Source organism: Cyclopterus lumpus, chromosome 2 (assembly GCF_009769545.1).
Source record: "Cyclopterus lumpus isolate fCycLum1 chromosome 2, fCycLum1.pri, whole genome shotgun sequence".
Taxonomy (NCBI): domain Eukaryota; kingdom Metazoa; phylum Chordata; class Actinopteri; order Perciformes; family Cyclopteridae; genus Cyclopterus; species Cyclopterus lumpus.
The window spans coordinates 6,667,365-6,681,454 of record NC_046967.1 but is presented as its reverse complement, the minus strand read 5'-3'; the positions used below and the strand labels follow the sequence as shown (position 1 = coordinate 6,681,454).

The following is a 14,090-nucleotide window of genomic DNA, read 5'->3' as shown; positions in this document are numbered from 1 at the left end:
CAACCAACAAATAAAGTGTAGTACGTCGATCCAACCTCACCAAAGTGGGACCCGGCTCCAGAGAATTATAATGGTTCAGAACATTTGTCACAGAGGGATGAGTCACTTATTGGTAACACAGGCAAGATGAGAAGTCAATCAAACTATCTTAAGTGAGGCTGAGTAGACTAAACTATTTAAAGACAGAGTGAACCAGACTACCGAATAAACAAATACCGAACATGAACAAACAAAAGAAAAACACGGCGATACTAGACTGAACGTCAACTTAAAAGGTTCGCCCGCTTTTCTGCTAAAGTCTGAACGCAAAGACCAGTTTGAGTTTGGTAAAATATGAAATTTTGACCATAGAGTTTGTAAATCTACAGTGTGCGATGGTTTCTATTTGCATATTGTCCAATCGCCACTCATATCCACAGTATGGACAACTGAAAAGATCATTTTTACAACATCTTAATTCTGTAATTTAACATAACAATCCTTGATCATCTCTTCAGTCGTTGATGTATGATCCAACAGCCCATTATTGGCACAAGCCGACTATGCATACTGTACACAGACATCTTTCATGGTTGCAAAAGCTACCATGAATTCAAAACCCAACATGAGACCTACTTAAAATGTTTGTGTTCAATAGATGAGAAGATTGATGACAAGCTGAGATGAAAGTATGAACATTGACTTTGAAGCCTTGGAATAGCAACGCTTCAAATATGAATATGAATATGAACATATGAAGTGCGTTAAGTTGCTCCTCGGCTTTCTCAATGTACTCCTATTTGCAGTGAAGCTATTGGGTGTTTCCAGAGCCCCACCATGCTCCAGGGAAACCTTGCACACTAATGATGTTACCACCTAAACCTTTAAGGACGGCCCCGACAACAAACATTTGCTGTGTCCCGGAGACAATTAACGTCTGTGCGTGTGTCTGGCTAATGTTAGGAGTGTGAGGACACTCTTTAAAAAAAAGGTGTAACGAAATGCCTGTAGGTTGGATGTGTGTGTGTGTGTGTGTGTGTGTGTGTGTGTGTGTGTGTGTGTGGTGGGGGGTGTGTGTGTGGTGGTGGGGGGGGGCTACACGCTGTCTGGAGGTCTTTGATGTGTGCTGGCTGCTTTTTGTTGTCTTCCAGCTGTGAGTCTGTAAAGCACACCTTGACGACGTTCAAGTGACCACACAGATGGAAGAGGGCCGGAGAGCAGGGCGCGAATTAAAAGGAATAGTTTTGTCATCTGTGCTTATTTTGTTCCTCTGCCAAGAGTTAGATGAGAGCATCGATACCACTCTCATGTCTCTGTACACCAGATATTAAAGGGACAGCTCACCCCAAAAACCCAAAACACATATTCATCCTTTTGCTTGAGAGTTTTGTAGATATCTGGTCTGCCTTCTCTACAATACAATGAGACAAGGAAATACATTTGAAACCAGTTTCTCGAGATAATTCACAGACCTAACCACAACAAGGCTCTAAAGGAAAAGGGGATTTCCAGAGGCAGCAGGGTCCATCCTCTGGGGACCGTGAATGTCTGCACCAAAGTTCCTGACAATTTATTTCATTATTGTTGCGATAGTGTAGATATACAGCCACTAAAAACACCACAGGGACTGCCTGTTATGTGTGGATAGGGTAGAATAAATTCACGAAATGACATATTCTTCTGTTGACTCAGCTTTTCACAACAAGCATCTTATTATCTGTTTCCTCATATTTCTCACACTCTAAAATAGACCAATCTCTGCCAACCACGCCCTGGTATCCTTTCATCCCTCACCTCGTCCTCATCCCAGGACAAAAAGGAGCGACAGCAGGAAAGAAAAATACAGACAATTAGAAAGGATATTAAGGACAAAGAAGAAGCAGATCCCCTCTTGTAGCTCCAGCCTCTTCTCCTCATAAAGACAGGAAAAAAGAAAAAAAGAAACGAAAGACCCCCTCCTTCGTAATTACAAAGAGCCCGGAGGCTACAAAGTCCTCCCCGCCCACAAACAACAAGATAGCTTAAAGATGTTGATGTAAACAATTAGGAACACACACACATATGTTCACATGGGAGGAATATAGGTGGTGGAACATCTGTGTTTGCGCTCAGGCTTGTATACATGTGTTTGTCTGTGTGTGTGTGTATGTGTGTGTGTGTGTGTGTGTGTACCCCACGCCTCACATTGTAACGATGTCTGGTTTGCATGTTGTAACATCATTGCGAAAGATGCCCAGACACACAGGAAGACAGCTGTGGAGATCAACATCTGGGCTGGGGGTTGAGAGGCCAAGCTGTGTGTGTGTATGTGTGTGTGTGTGTGTGTGTGTGTGTGTGTGCGTGTGTGCGTGTGTGTGTGCGTGTGTGTGTGCGTGTGTGTGTGTGCGTGCGTGTGTGCGTGCGTGTGTGCGTTTGTGCGTGCGCATTACGATAATCTGATTGTGTCCCAAGGGTAAACAACACTCACAGTCTTCCCCTCATTCTACAAATCTGTGTTATTCCAACTGTGGTTTTGGGACGCAGAGCGGGCCGGACACCGGCGTAAAAAAGTTCCCTAACTCCGCTGTTCTCAGATTCATCAGTTGGTACTTATTCAATACATTTATTTCCTCTTAATTTCTTTATAAAAATAGTTTGGAAACCCAGATACTATAGTATGTCAGTAATTGGCCGTGGGCGAAAGGAGGGGGGGTAAAGGGTAAGAATTCTCAACATGAATCCCAGCAGAGGAAGAGGAGGAGGAGACACGGAGAGGGGAGGAGGGAGGAGGTCCGCAGAGAGGTGTGAAGTTTAAATATGAGCATTGAGTGTAAGAATAATGAGCATTGAGTGTAAGAACAATGTCCTCACATTGGTTGGGCCGGAGGAGGTGACCTCATCCCTCTGACAGTAGCAGAGCTGAACATGATTGTTAGACACTGTCTTGATTACCAGAAAACTGCTTTCGGTCCTCAGGGTGTAAAAAAACAACAATGAAATGCTGACATCTATCTGATTAAACAGGGCTTATAGGTGTTACTTGCGTATTGTGAAAGTTAATGAATAATTAGAGATTAAATTAAGACCGTAACAGCGGCCACTGATGGCCACCAGTGGTAGTTACCTGACAGTGGTTCATCAAATTTCCAGAGATTCTCTTGAGTCAGTTGCTTGAAGGTCTAGTGTGCATGGTTTAGGAAGATTCATTGGCAGAAATAGAATAAGACCTTTATATCTACGTAGGGAGCGAGTCTAAGAAGGGTCTACCTGCAGTCTCGCACTACTCCACACCAAAGAGTTCCCCACGTTGCACCGCCATGTTTCCGCATTTGCCCAGAATGGACAAACCAAACACTGGCTCTAGAGAGGGCCTCTCGCATTTGCTTGAAGATACTTGAAGGCCATTGTAGATCTCCAACGCACCACTAACAGATGCTACTAAAACCCACACACTGGTCCTTTAAAATATGTTGAAAGACCTGGCTCGAAGCAAGGGAACATTTAAACTAACACAACACACAATGACCACTTTGTTTAACTTGCAATCCTATAAATCTGTCCCATGAAAGAATCGTATGTTCTAAAAACTAAATCAAATAAAACCTTCTTTCCTTTCACTTCTTTCTGTCCTCTCCTTATGCTTCTTTGGATATACCTATGTGGACAACAACATTTACCAGTAAACTGCACTTGAACAACCATTGCGAGAGGCTCATTTGAGTTTTGGTCCGTTGGTATTCTGGTTCACACTGATGGTCTCTCTTCTCTCTTTTTAGGTCAATACGTTCCAGGCCGTAATTGGTTACGATGAGACCGATTCATACGTTCTCTTCCTCTACCCTGAAGGTGGCCTTAACTTCTTTGGGACTCGCCCTAAGGTAAACTGGTTATATTCAAGACCTTAAGTCACAGCTAGGTTAGCTTGGCTATTTTACCGCTGCAGAACTGTGACATTGCAATGATGTTCATGTAATTTTCTGTGTCTAGGAGTCTTATAATGTTGAGATAGAGCTTCCTGCCAGAGTTGGCTTTAGTAGAGGAGAAATCACATATCTGATCTTCTCCCGGACCGACGGACCTCACTACAGCGTTACCAGCGATGAGCAGAGTGTGAAAAACCTCTACCAGTAAGTAAAGAAACCTTAATTAGATAACTTTGGTGAAGGGTTCTTGCGAGAGTTAGCTAACAAGAAAGAGAGTTATAAGCGATGGGTTGGCTAGCGAACAAACTGACACTATCCAAACACCAAATTAGAATTGTGTCACTTATCTGATCTTCACCTGAACTGAGGGGACCTCACTCACTGCAAATAGTTGGCTAGCAAAATGGCCAGAAAAACACTGTTCTTGTGATAGAGAAAGTTCAATTTATAATTAAAAGGTTATTTTTCAAAATGCATTCAATCATGTGACACAGAAAGCACTATTTAGCTCCATACACCTTATTATAAAACACTAGATAGAAAGGCTAACGTTACGCTATACAAAAACACAGTTAGCTAATTCTTAACTAGCTAGCAGGCTTGAGCAAAGCAGCTGTCATCCGTTAGCTGTTAGTTGTTAGCTGTTAGCTGTTGCTGCTAACACACCTGTAATGCTAGCTTTGAAGAAGAAAAAAACATGCTTGTTGTGCTTTCAACCTGAAAATAATTCATTTCACTCGCTCTCTAGGGTCGGGAATACAGGAATTCCAGGTATTTGGCTTTTCCACACTGGGAACAGTTACTCTTTTGACAACATTGTTCCTGCATCCATCGGTGGCCTCCTTGTTACCCCACCAGTTCGAGGACATGGCCTCTCCCTGGTAATCTAGTTTTTCTGTTTAATTCATTTGATTTACCCTTTAGAGTTGTTTGCAGAAAAGCACCTCTGACCCCTCCATGGTTTCTGCTTCAAGGACACCACCACAGCCGAGTATGGTGAGTTTGAGGAATACTCTGACAACCAGGAGGAAGAAGAGGATTACCCTCTGACAGGCGGGGACCCCGAATTCCAGACAGCCCTTGCTGGCGGTGACCCCTCAGAGTCCCTTCAACCAGCAAGCCCTGATGCTCCCTCGTCCCCTTCGGAGGATACTCGTCATCAGGTGGCGTATGGCACTGAAGATGTGCCGTTGACCTCTGAACCCAGGTACAACTCAGAGCCAGCAGAGAGGCAGTATGCACCCCCCAATCCTCCAGAAAGAGCACCAGAGGGAGGTGGCCAGCAGACTCAGGAACAGCAACCACAGGTAACTCTAAAACGATGAATTAACATGTCCAATCTGGAGAATTGGAGATGCTTTTTGTAAATTCTGTGGTTACGATGGAACGCTTATTTGGAGACAGCATCATGGTGTCAACACAACGCTGGCAAAACTGCAATCATTATACACTACATACCGTATACAAAATGTAAAGTATGCGCTGATCATAGCTGTGGTTTGAAACATCTGGAGGTAGTTGAAACGTATGACAAACAGTAAAAATATATTTTCAGTTAAACATAGGCTTCTCCCCCTGTAGGTTCCCCTGGAGGTGGTGGATGTCTACCCCCCTCACAGGAATGAACCACCTCTTTCCCCTGGAGGTCACGTGGTCAGCGTGGACGAAGACGATGTTGATTTTGACACAGGAGGTAGGCGATGAATATGCATGAATATGAATATATATGAAGTTGTCTGCTTAAGTTATTTGAAAAACAGGAGGGTAGCGTTACATTGCCCTCTACATGCAGAGCTCAGCAGCTGGAAGTACAATACTGCCGTTGTGCCGGGCAGCTCCCAGGTGTGAGTGTGTGTGTGTGTGTGTGTGTGTGTGTGTGTGTGTGTGTGTGTGTGTGTGTGTGTGTGTGTCAAACACTCCCTCCCCTGCAACTACTCCCACAAGCTTTTGCTGTAAACAAGAATGTGTTCTCAGGCAACTTGCCTGGTTACATAAGGGTCGAAAAGCTCATCTTATTAAGTAATTTAACTCAGTTTGGAGTGATGTAATAAAAAAAATTCTTTGAAAAAGCAAAGATTATTTTTGGGAATTCGGCCAATCCCTCATTCATTTAGTTCTCATGTCTTGTTTCAAACTAATTGTGTGCACTCTATTTCAGGAAAACTAGATTTTAAGACTTACTAAACCAGCCAAAACTACGATATTTTCAAAGGACTGGTTGTGTGACATTTAAGAAATGTCTAAACATTAAGAAAATAAATACAATACTCGCAAATGCATTTTCTCGGTGCTGTCATGGGTTTGATGTTCATGAAACTCAGGCAGAGCTTAAAAATCTTTGCGATATTTGGGTTTCCCTCGACAGCATTGGCACGTATGTGTGTTTATGTGTAGGAAAGCACAGTGATTTGTCTCCTACGTGTGTGTGTGTGTGTGTGTGTGTGTGCTGTTCCTGGGAAAGTATCCTGACATCCTGTGTCCATTTGAATGTGTGCATGTGTGTGTGTGTGTGTGTGTGTTACTTTATTCAGAGTTCATACCAAGGCTACGTACACTCTACGTTTTCAATAAACAATCTTAGACTAACACACCTGAAAATGTCTCATGAACATTGGAATAAACTGGGCATGTGCACGGCGGTGTAAACAGGTAGTAGATTGTCTATTCGGCCGATGGTCGCTTAGCTGTTAACATTACTGGGCGAAAAGCAAGACCAGAGATTTATTTGCTTGGATTACATTTAACCACACAACAGCTGCTAGTATAGACAAGAAAAATGGCCACGTTAAAGGGAGCGTGACGAATCAGGGAAGGATGCGTTGCGACTGCTGAGAGCCATTCGGGAAGCAAGCATGGGCGTCTGCACCAGCGCTTTCAAAAGTCTCAGTTTCTGCCGGCCAGGCTACAACTTAAAGTTTCCGAACGGAGTCAGAGTTGGCAAAAGTGTCCATGTTAGGGGGTTGGAAAAAAAAACTGTGGGCATAGTAGAGAAGTGTTGCCGGACACTAGGCCGAGAGGTAGCAAGAGTTATGCATTTTAAAATGAAAACATATCGGTGTGGAAGATGCCTTTGGGAGTTCATGTAGCAAACAGTGAATTTGTGTGAGTTTGTGTGTGTGTGTGACTGAGTGGATTAGTGGGTGTGGGAGAAAGGACTGCAACAGCTGGTTTCTCTCCAAGTAGTGCCTCAACATGTGTGTGTGTGTGTGTGTGTGCGCTCGTGTGTGTGTGTGTGTATACCTCCCTCTGTCTTTGCTCTGTCCATCTTTACAACCATAAATGTTCCGTCTCCATTTAAACATGTCTGTGTGATGTAAATACTGGAAACAGAAGAAATGTAGTGAAGCTCACCAACATCATTCTACTGAACGCTCTGTTTTGTCCTGTTGCCATTTTCCTTAGAATTTTGGAGACTGTAGGATATTAATTATATAAGTATTGTTATATGTATAACTGATTTCTTATTACTTATTTTCTCTCTCTCTCTCTCTCTCTCTCTCTCTCTCTCACAGTGATTCAGTACACTACAGAGAATAAGGAAACATGTGCCAGGTATGTGACGACTAGTGAACATGATATTTACCTGCTGTTGGTGGATCCAACTATTTGTAGTGGTTGTTGTACTGAATGTGGTCGGATTGCATTGTGGGGGATGTAGGCAAAGAAGAGAAATGCGTGCAATAAAAAAGACAATATCTCTGGTTCTGCTGCATCTGTCCTTTTTTCCCTTTTCTTTAACCATTAAACGTGTTTTTCTTTGCTCTCTTCTCGTTCTAGATTCCAACAGCAGTGTTCCCAGAATGCATTGTGCTCCGACTACGCCACAGGGTTCTGCTGTCACTGCCGGCCTGGCTTCTATGGCAACGGACGCCACTGTCTACCCGAGGGTTAGAGCACTACCGTTGACCCACAGAAAATCTTATATTTAAATGTAGTAGCATTATGTTTTCTCCAAATGTTCAAGCTGTTGTTGTTGTTTTGCTGTAACCCTCCGTGTCGCTCCTTCAGGTGCTCCACAGCGAGTTAGTGGTAAGGTGAGCGGAACAGTGACCGTGGGTTCGACTCCAATGGAGCTGAACAACATTGATCTTCACGCCTACATCGTGGTGGGCGATGGCAGAGCGTACACTGCCATCAGCGAGGTAGGAGTCTGAAAAGGAAATCTAATTTCTATGAAAAGGGAATTCTCCTCTTCTCATCCACATATAAGTCTCTGGTTTCTCTGGATTTCCCCTTTTGTAACGCATTGTGTTGATTGGTCAGGTACCTGAGCCAGTGGGCTGGGCTCTGATGCCACTCGCACCAATAGGAGAGCTGTTTGGATGGCTGTTTGCTCTGGAGCTGCCCAATAGCCAAGCGGGATTCAAAATCACAGGTAAACCGTGTGTGTTTAAGCCGCTCGTGTGTGTGTGTGTGTGTGTGTGTGTGTTTTCGGCCTCCCAGCCAGCTGTATCGTCTCCAGGGATGTGATGTGATATCAGGCTTCCCCCTCCCCTCTCTAATAGAAAACAGCCGTGTGTGTGTGTGAGAATTTTCTGTACAGATTCAAAACATTTTTGAGGATATACAACTGCTACACCGTCGGTGTTTAAAAATAATCTATAAATAGGCAAACAGAAGAAGAATTGATCGGTCGATCGACTTATTCCATCACCAGGTGCTGAGTTCACTCGTCGTGCAGAGGTGATCTTCTACCCCGGCAACCAGCGCCTGTCAATCATCCAGACGGGCCACGGCCTCGACGACAACAATCACCTCACTGTGGACACTGTAGTCAATGGCAACGTGCCCTTCCTGCCCCCTGGAGCGGAAGTTACCATGGATCCCTTTAAAGAGATCTACCAGTACTACCCAGCCGGTAACCATAACAACCACAAGAGACAAATTTTATGCAACGTTTTCATTTCTCTCTATGCCCTAAAACCCTTTTCTACTTCTTTCTTTCCCCAGTCGCCACCTCCTCCTCCGTGAGGGAGTACTCAGTGGTTTCGGCCGAGCGCGGTGCCGAATCCTTCTCCTTCCAGCTAAAGCAGAACATCACATATCGCGACTGTCGACACGACAACCGCGCCGCCGTCCCGGAGACGCTGCAGATCACCATGGAGAGGGTGTTTTTGATGTACGTCAAGGAGGAGCGGATTCTGAGATACGCCATCACCAACAAGATCAGCCCAGTCGGAGGTGAGTCCAACTGGGATCAGATGGAAACATCGCCTGCAGATATCCGGCTATGATCTTCATCCTCTCCGCTGAATTAGGTTTCATAAAATACATTCAGTTCCACACCAAAAGGTTTTTCTCCAGTTAATATTAAGGGTGTTTCAGTTTCGTTCTGCAGTGTTTAAACTCCACCTTCTAGGATCACCTCATCTCGCTTGGAATCTCGACAGAAGTGGTACCAGATCGGGTAATATCCATAGCTTTTGCTAATGGAAAACCCCCAAAAAGTGTGTGTGGAAGACACTGTCCTGCTGCTAACGATGCCGCATTATCCGGGGGAAGCGAGCATCTGAGTGATTCCATTCCGGACCATCGCTGTCAGTGTTTAAGTGGGGGAACGCACTCAGGGCGTCAAAGATGAGGTTTTCTTGATGCAGAGCCACAACTAGCGGGCCAGACCACCTAGTAATTGAAACCTTTGCCAAACCCACGCTGCAGAGTTGGACAGCGCTCAGCTTCAAACACACATGCTGCAAGCCGAAGGGATAATTATACACTGAAACGTTGGAAAACAATGTGTTATCCTCGGCTGTTTCTGGGATCCGTTGCAGACGGCGTCACAGCTGACTTTGAATATGGGACTTGTTTGGTTTGGTCAATAGGGACTGAAATCTGAAGTGTTGACATCGTCCCGCAGACTAAAGCTGAATGGAGGTCAGCGGCACTCAATGAGATTGAAGCATGAGGAGAAATAAATACAATAGCCACCTCATTGTGGGACCCGAACACAAAACCAAAAGCACACAACTTTGTATTCCAACCAGATTGGTTTGGCTCTGTGGTATTTGTACAGATGCCCTCCGTTTTTGAATCTTATAGGCTGATACTTTGGGGGCTCCGATCAGGACTTTTGGTTGTGATTGCTGGAAGCAGCATCGGCTGATACCAATCACATGTATCGTGTGGAATTGTTCATTTATCTAACTATTATTAGCCGTAGAATTGATGGGCTCTTCTGATCAGCACAAATCAAACCATTCCATCGATCAAACTCAATATTTTTTGTTTTGACCCAATATACCTGATGAGGAAGAGATGGGGAGAAAGAAAGATCTTTTTTTTTCGTTTTTGAATCCAGGCCAAGTTTCTGTCATTGAAACGTCAACACTTTGATTAAAAAGGTTGTGATGACACGTCTCACACGTGCACATCCACACGCACCGATACATCCAGAGCACAGCTGGAAGAGCTTTCGGGGATTAGGGTTTTTGTAAACATGGGTTAAGTGGTGTGTGTGTGTGTGTGTGTGTGTGTGTGTGTGTGTGTGTGTGTCTTACACTTTCTGGGAAATAATATCCAAGCCAATGACAGATTTTCTATAGGGGGAGGGGGGGGGGTTGCCGGGCAGAATAGCTGCCCACTGATGTCATGAGAATCTGAGATTGTAGACCTTCAGACACTGAGAGAGAACAGACCTACCTGACTTGAGTATGTGTTGACAGTTGTTCTTTGTGAACAGCTGTCATACAGTGTGATTCAACTTTCTTATAACTGCATTTTTGTTTTTAAATAATTTCTAGTTAAAACCTCAGAGGCAGCAGCACATGGAGAGTGTTATTTGTTGTAAAAGCTGGTCCGGGCCTTTTTTTTAATGGGTTTCAGTCGGTGCTGTGATTAGAGTAGAAATAGAATAAAATGTTAGCGAACAGAAATGTGAGAGACACCGCCCTCACTGGCTTCAGGTCCCCCCCGGCACACCCTATCCCCGAAGCACGTGATCCCCTCAGAATATTCAACATTAAGCCAGTGCGGCAGCGCAGTGGCAATCCGTCGGCAGTTGAGAGACTCCTCCATCGGCTCGCAGTCAACTCGGACTGGGCTAAATTCTTGGGAAACCCCGCGGTCATTAAAGCTTTCCACCTGCTGAGTGCCGCGCGCAATTGGTTACATCTTGCAGCACTATTGGTTTGTTAGTTAATTTGGTATTATTATTATCATTGCATATATTGTGCATTTTTATATTTAATATTGCTTTACTTATATGTGCAAATGTATGTATAAATGCTGTTCTGATCTATCGATTTATCGATTATCGATCTATCTCATGCTAACACAACAGAAACCCGTCTCTAGTGAGAAGAGATAAAAGGTCCCATGGTGGTCCACCAGGAGGGACGGGACTTCGCCTCTCCATACAGCTCGGGGAAACAAACCATTGAAGCTACACACACCGCTGTTAAACCTGTGTGTGTGTGTGTGTGGGTGTGTGGGTGTTTTCAGCCTCCCAGCCCAGCTGTATCGTCTCCAGGGATGTGAGTGTGTGTGTGTGTGTGTGTGGAAAAAAGCAACAGGTGGGAAACTGCAAGTCATTGCTTTGATGGTGTGTAGTGTGTTCTCCACCCCTCTCTCCCGCTCGCCTTCTCTCTCTCTCTCTCTCTCTCTTTAACTCTCTAATTATCCCTCCGTTTTTTTTATTTGTATCTCGCCCTCTCATCTGTGCATTCAGGACTTTGAAGAGTCTGTCTCTGTCTCTCTCTCTCTCTCTCTCTCTCTCTCTCTCTCTCTGTCTCTCTCTCGTTCTCATAATGAGCCAGAATTGGCCTCTGGGCTGAGGAGATGGAAGCAAGCTGTGGCTAACGTCTGTGTGTCTGATTTAGTTTAGGTGTAAGTGTGTGTATGTGTGTGTGTGTGTGTGTGTCTGTGTGTTGTTGTTTGTATGCGCTCGAAGGTAAAGAAAAAGTCCATCCGAAAGCACTTAAACATCATTAAAACAGATATTAGTCTTTCAGTTGGTTTTCTTATTCTTGTGGATAACTGCTCGTATGTAAACCCTAACGACCAACTGGACTCCAAACCTCTCACGGCATTTTCCCCAACGTGAAGTAAAACTGTGCAGACACTAAAAACCACTTCCTCAAAACGTAAAGCAGCTGCCATATTCTGAATAATATTTAGATGTCGACAAGGTCGTCCATCGGAAGGGCTGCATTTAATTTTATCTAACTGCAAATGCGACGCCAGCATACTCTTTTAAAATCATTTTTAGAGCATTATTTAGACCTCAACAACAAATCCACAACCGAGCCAGTTGGGAGCGAAAGGCTTTAACGCCGCCAGGATTCGTGGCTCGATTCCCACCGGGCCACTTCAACCTTTTTAAAGCAGAGTAGCCGCGTGCGTCGCTATATTCTAAGTATATTTCACGAGTCCTTTCCATTCTTTTCAAATTGTGTCCCATATTTTTTCTGTACTTGCTTGCCTTCCCTGAATTTCCAGAAATTAGTCTGGGGGCTGCTGTTTAAATGGTCTTGCTTTGGTTTGAGGAAACGCACATCCCCCTGTCTGTGTGGGTGTCTCTCTTCTGTGTTTGTGTGTGTGTGCGTCTAACATCATCCATATGTCCAATATTGAGAACATGACTTCCTCGGAGGAAAGCGTCCCATGAGAAGGCAGCGCGGAGTGGGTTGACATGTGCGTTTGGTTAGGCTCTGCAATCATTGGACTCTTACCGACGAATAATCTGGATCTCAATTCCTCTCAATCCAGGACGTTTGGAGTGTTTTGAGAGAGTAGATTGCTCTTGTCATATGTCTTCGGATGTGATACTGTTGCTGTCTCTTCCAGCTGTTTAGGACGAAACCCAGTCGTTATTTTGGAAAATACCCTGTATTCACGATCACACCAAAAAACATACGTGCTACTGACAACCAACCAACCAACCAACCAACCAATCAATCAATCAATCAACTAACCAACCAATCTGTTTCCTCCTCTTTGTAGTCCAGCCAACGGAGCCTGAGCTGGTCAACCCCTGCTACGCCGGGAACCACGACTGCGACACCACGGCCCAGTGTATCCCACTGGAGGGCCAGGACTTCCAGTGCCAGTGTGCGACTGGTTACAGAGGGGACGGACGCAATTGTTACGGTAAAGCGTGCGCACTTTATATGGCCGTGCGCGTACAGAGTGCTGTCTCTCTCCATCACACGAACACACGCAGACAGAGTCACCGATGGTTCAAGGCAGAGGATGGATCTGCCCACCCAGCGAAGAGGGGTCACGCGTACACATGTTATAGTAACACAACAGCATCAGTATTGTTTACAGCTTTTATACTCGCACACACACACACACACACACACACACACACACACACACACACACACACACATATGTCGGGAGACCGGGATTCCACACGAGTTCATAGAAGAACTGTCTCCCCTTTCTCTCCCTCTCTCACTGCAGACGTAGACGAGTGTGCGGAGAGCTTGAGCTCATGTGGCGCTCACGCTCAGTGCGTGAACCTGCCCGGTAGCCACCGCTGCCAGTGCCAAGGTGGCTATGAGTTTGGCTTCGACGGGCGTACCTGTGTTGGTGAGTCGCAAGGAAAAACTCCTTGAAGCCCCTTATGGCTAATTTGTGCATCCTTTGTGTATATTTACAATGTCTACTTGATAAAGCAAAAGAGAAAATCAGAGGGGTCTCTTTAAAAAAACAACTCATTTGTTTCCTTTTTAGAATTGCAATTATTTGTCCGAATGAAACCAATTTAGTGGCATATTGCATTCTGGGTTTTAAAGAAAACATGTTTCGAATGCAAAAAAAAAAAATTTAAAAAAAAATCAATAAAAAAAAAAATCAATCAATCTGATTACTTTAAATAAAAGCTATATACGTCTTATCGGCTGCAACTATAAAGGTTCTATAATTTTACCTGATCGAACTGCGATGTGTTCCAATTCAAAATGAAACTCAATGAGTCACTGAAGGAATCGTTCCAGCCCTAAATCACAACACTTCAGTACTCGTTTGCTTTGCTGCTGGTACGACCAGTAGCTCCTTGCGGCTAATGTTAGCTTGCTTTAGAGGCTGTGCAACTGACACTGCAGCAGCTGATTTGATTCGTCTCTAATGTACAAACATGTCTGCCTGATAGTGGGGCTGGAGAAAAAACTAAGTCTGGAGCCTGTTGCGTCTTTCTCTGTAATCCACCGAATAGTTCTGATATTAAACTAAATTATTAAGCGGTGGAACGACCAACCAAGTAGC

General features: G+C 44.5%; 1 protein-coding gene across 1 annotated transcript in view; it reads left to right on the top strand.

Annotated features, from left to right (window-relative positions):
- nid2a (nidogen 2a (osteonidogen)) overlaps nt 1-14,090 on the top strand; it is a 35,988-nt gene that overhangs the window by 6,302 nt on the left and 15,596 nt on the right. Inside the window, exons 4-16 of the mRNA XM_034546730.1 lie at nt 3,735-3,836; nt 3,946-4,085; nt 4,630-4,762; nt 4,856-5,188; nt 5,463-5,574; nt 7,394-7,433; nt 7,659-7,768; nt 7,890-8,023; nt 8,145-8,256; nt 8,539-8,739; nt 8,832-9,062; nt 12,822-12,968; nt 13,287-13,415. Coding sequence (XP_034402621.1) covers nt 3,735-3,836; nt 3,946-4,085; nt 4,630-4,762; nt 4,856-5,188; nt 5,463-5,574; nt 7,394-7,433; nt 7,659-7,768; nt 7,890-8,023; nt 8,145-8,256; nt 8,539-8,739; nt 8,832-9,062; nt 12,822-12,968; nt 13,287-13,415 — 1,924 coding nt within the window. The remainder of the gene's footprint in view (nt 1-3,734; nt 3,837-3,945; nt 4,086-4,629; nt 4,763-4,855; nt 5,189-5,462; nt 5,575-7,393; nt 7,434-7,658; nt 7,769-7,889; nt 8,024-8,144; nt 8,257-8,538; nt 8,740-8,831; nt 9,063-12,821; nt 12,969-13,286; nt 13,416-14,090) is intronic.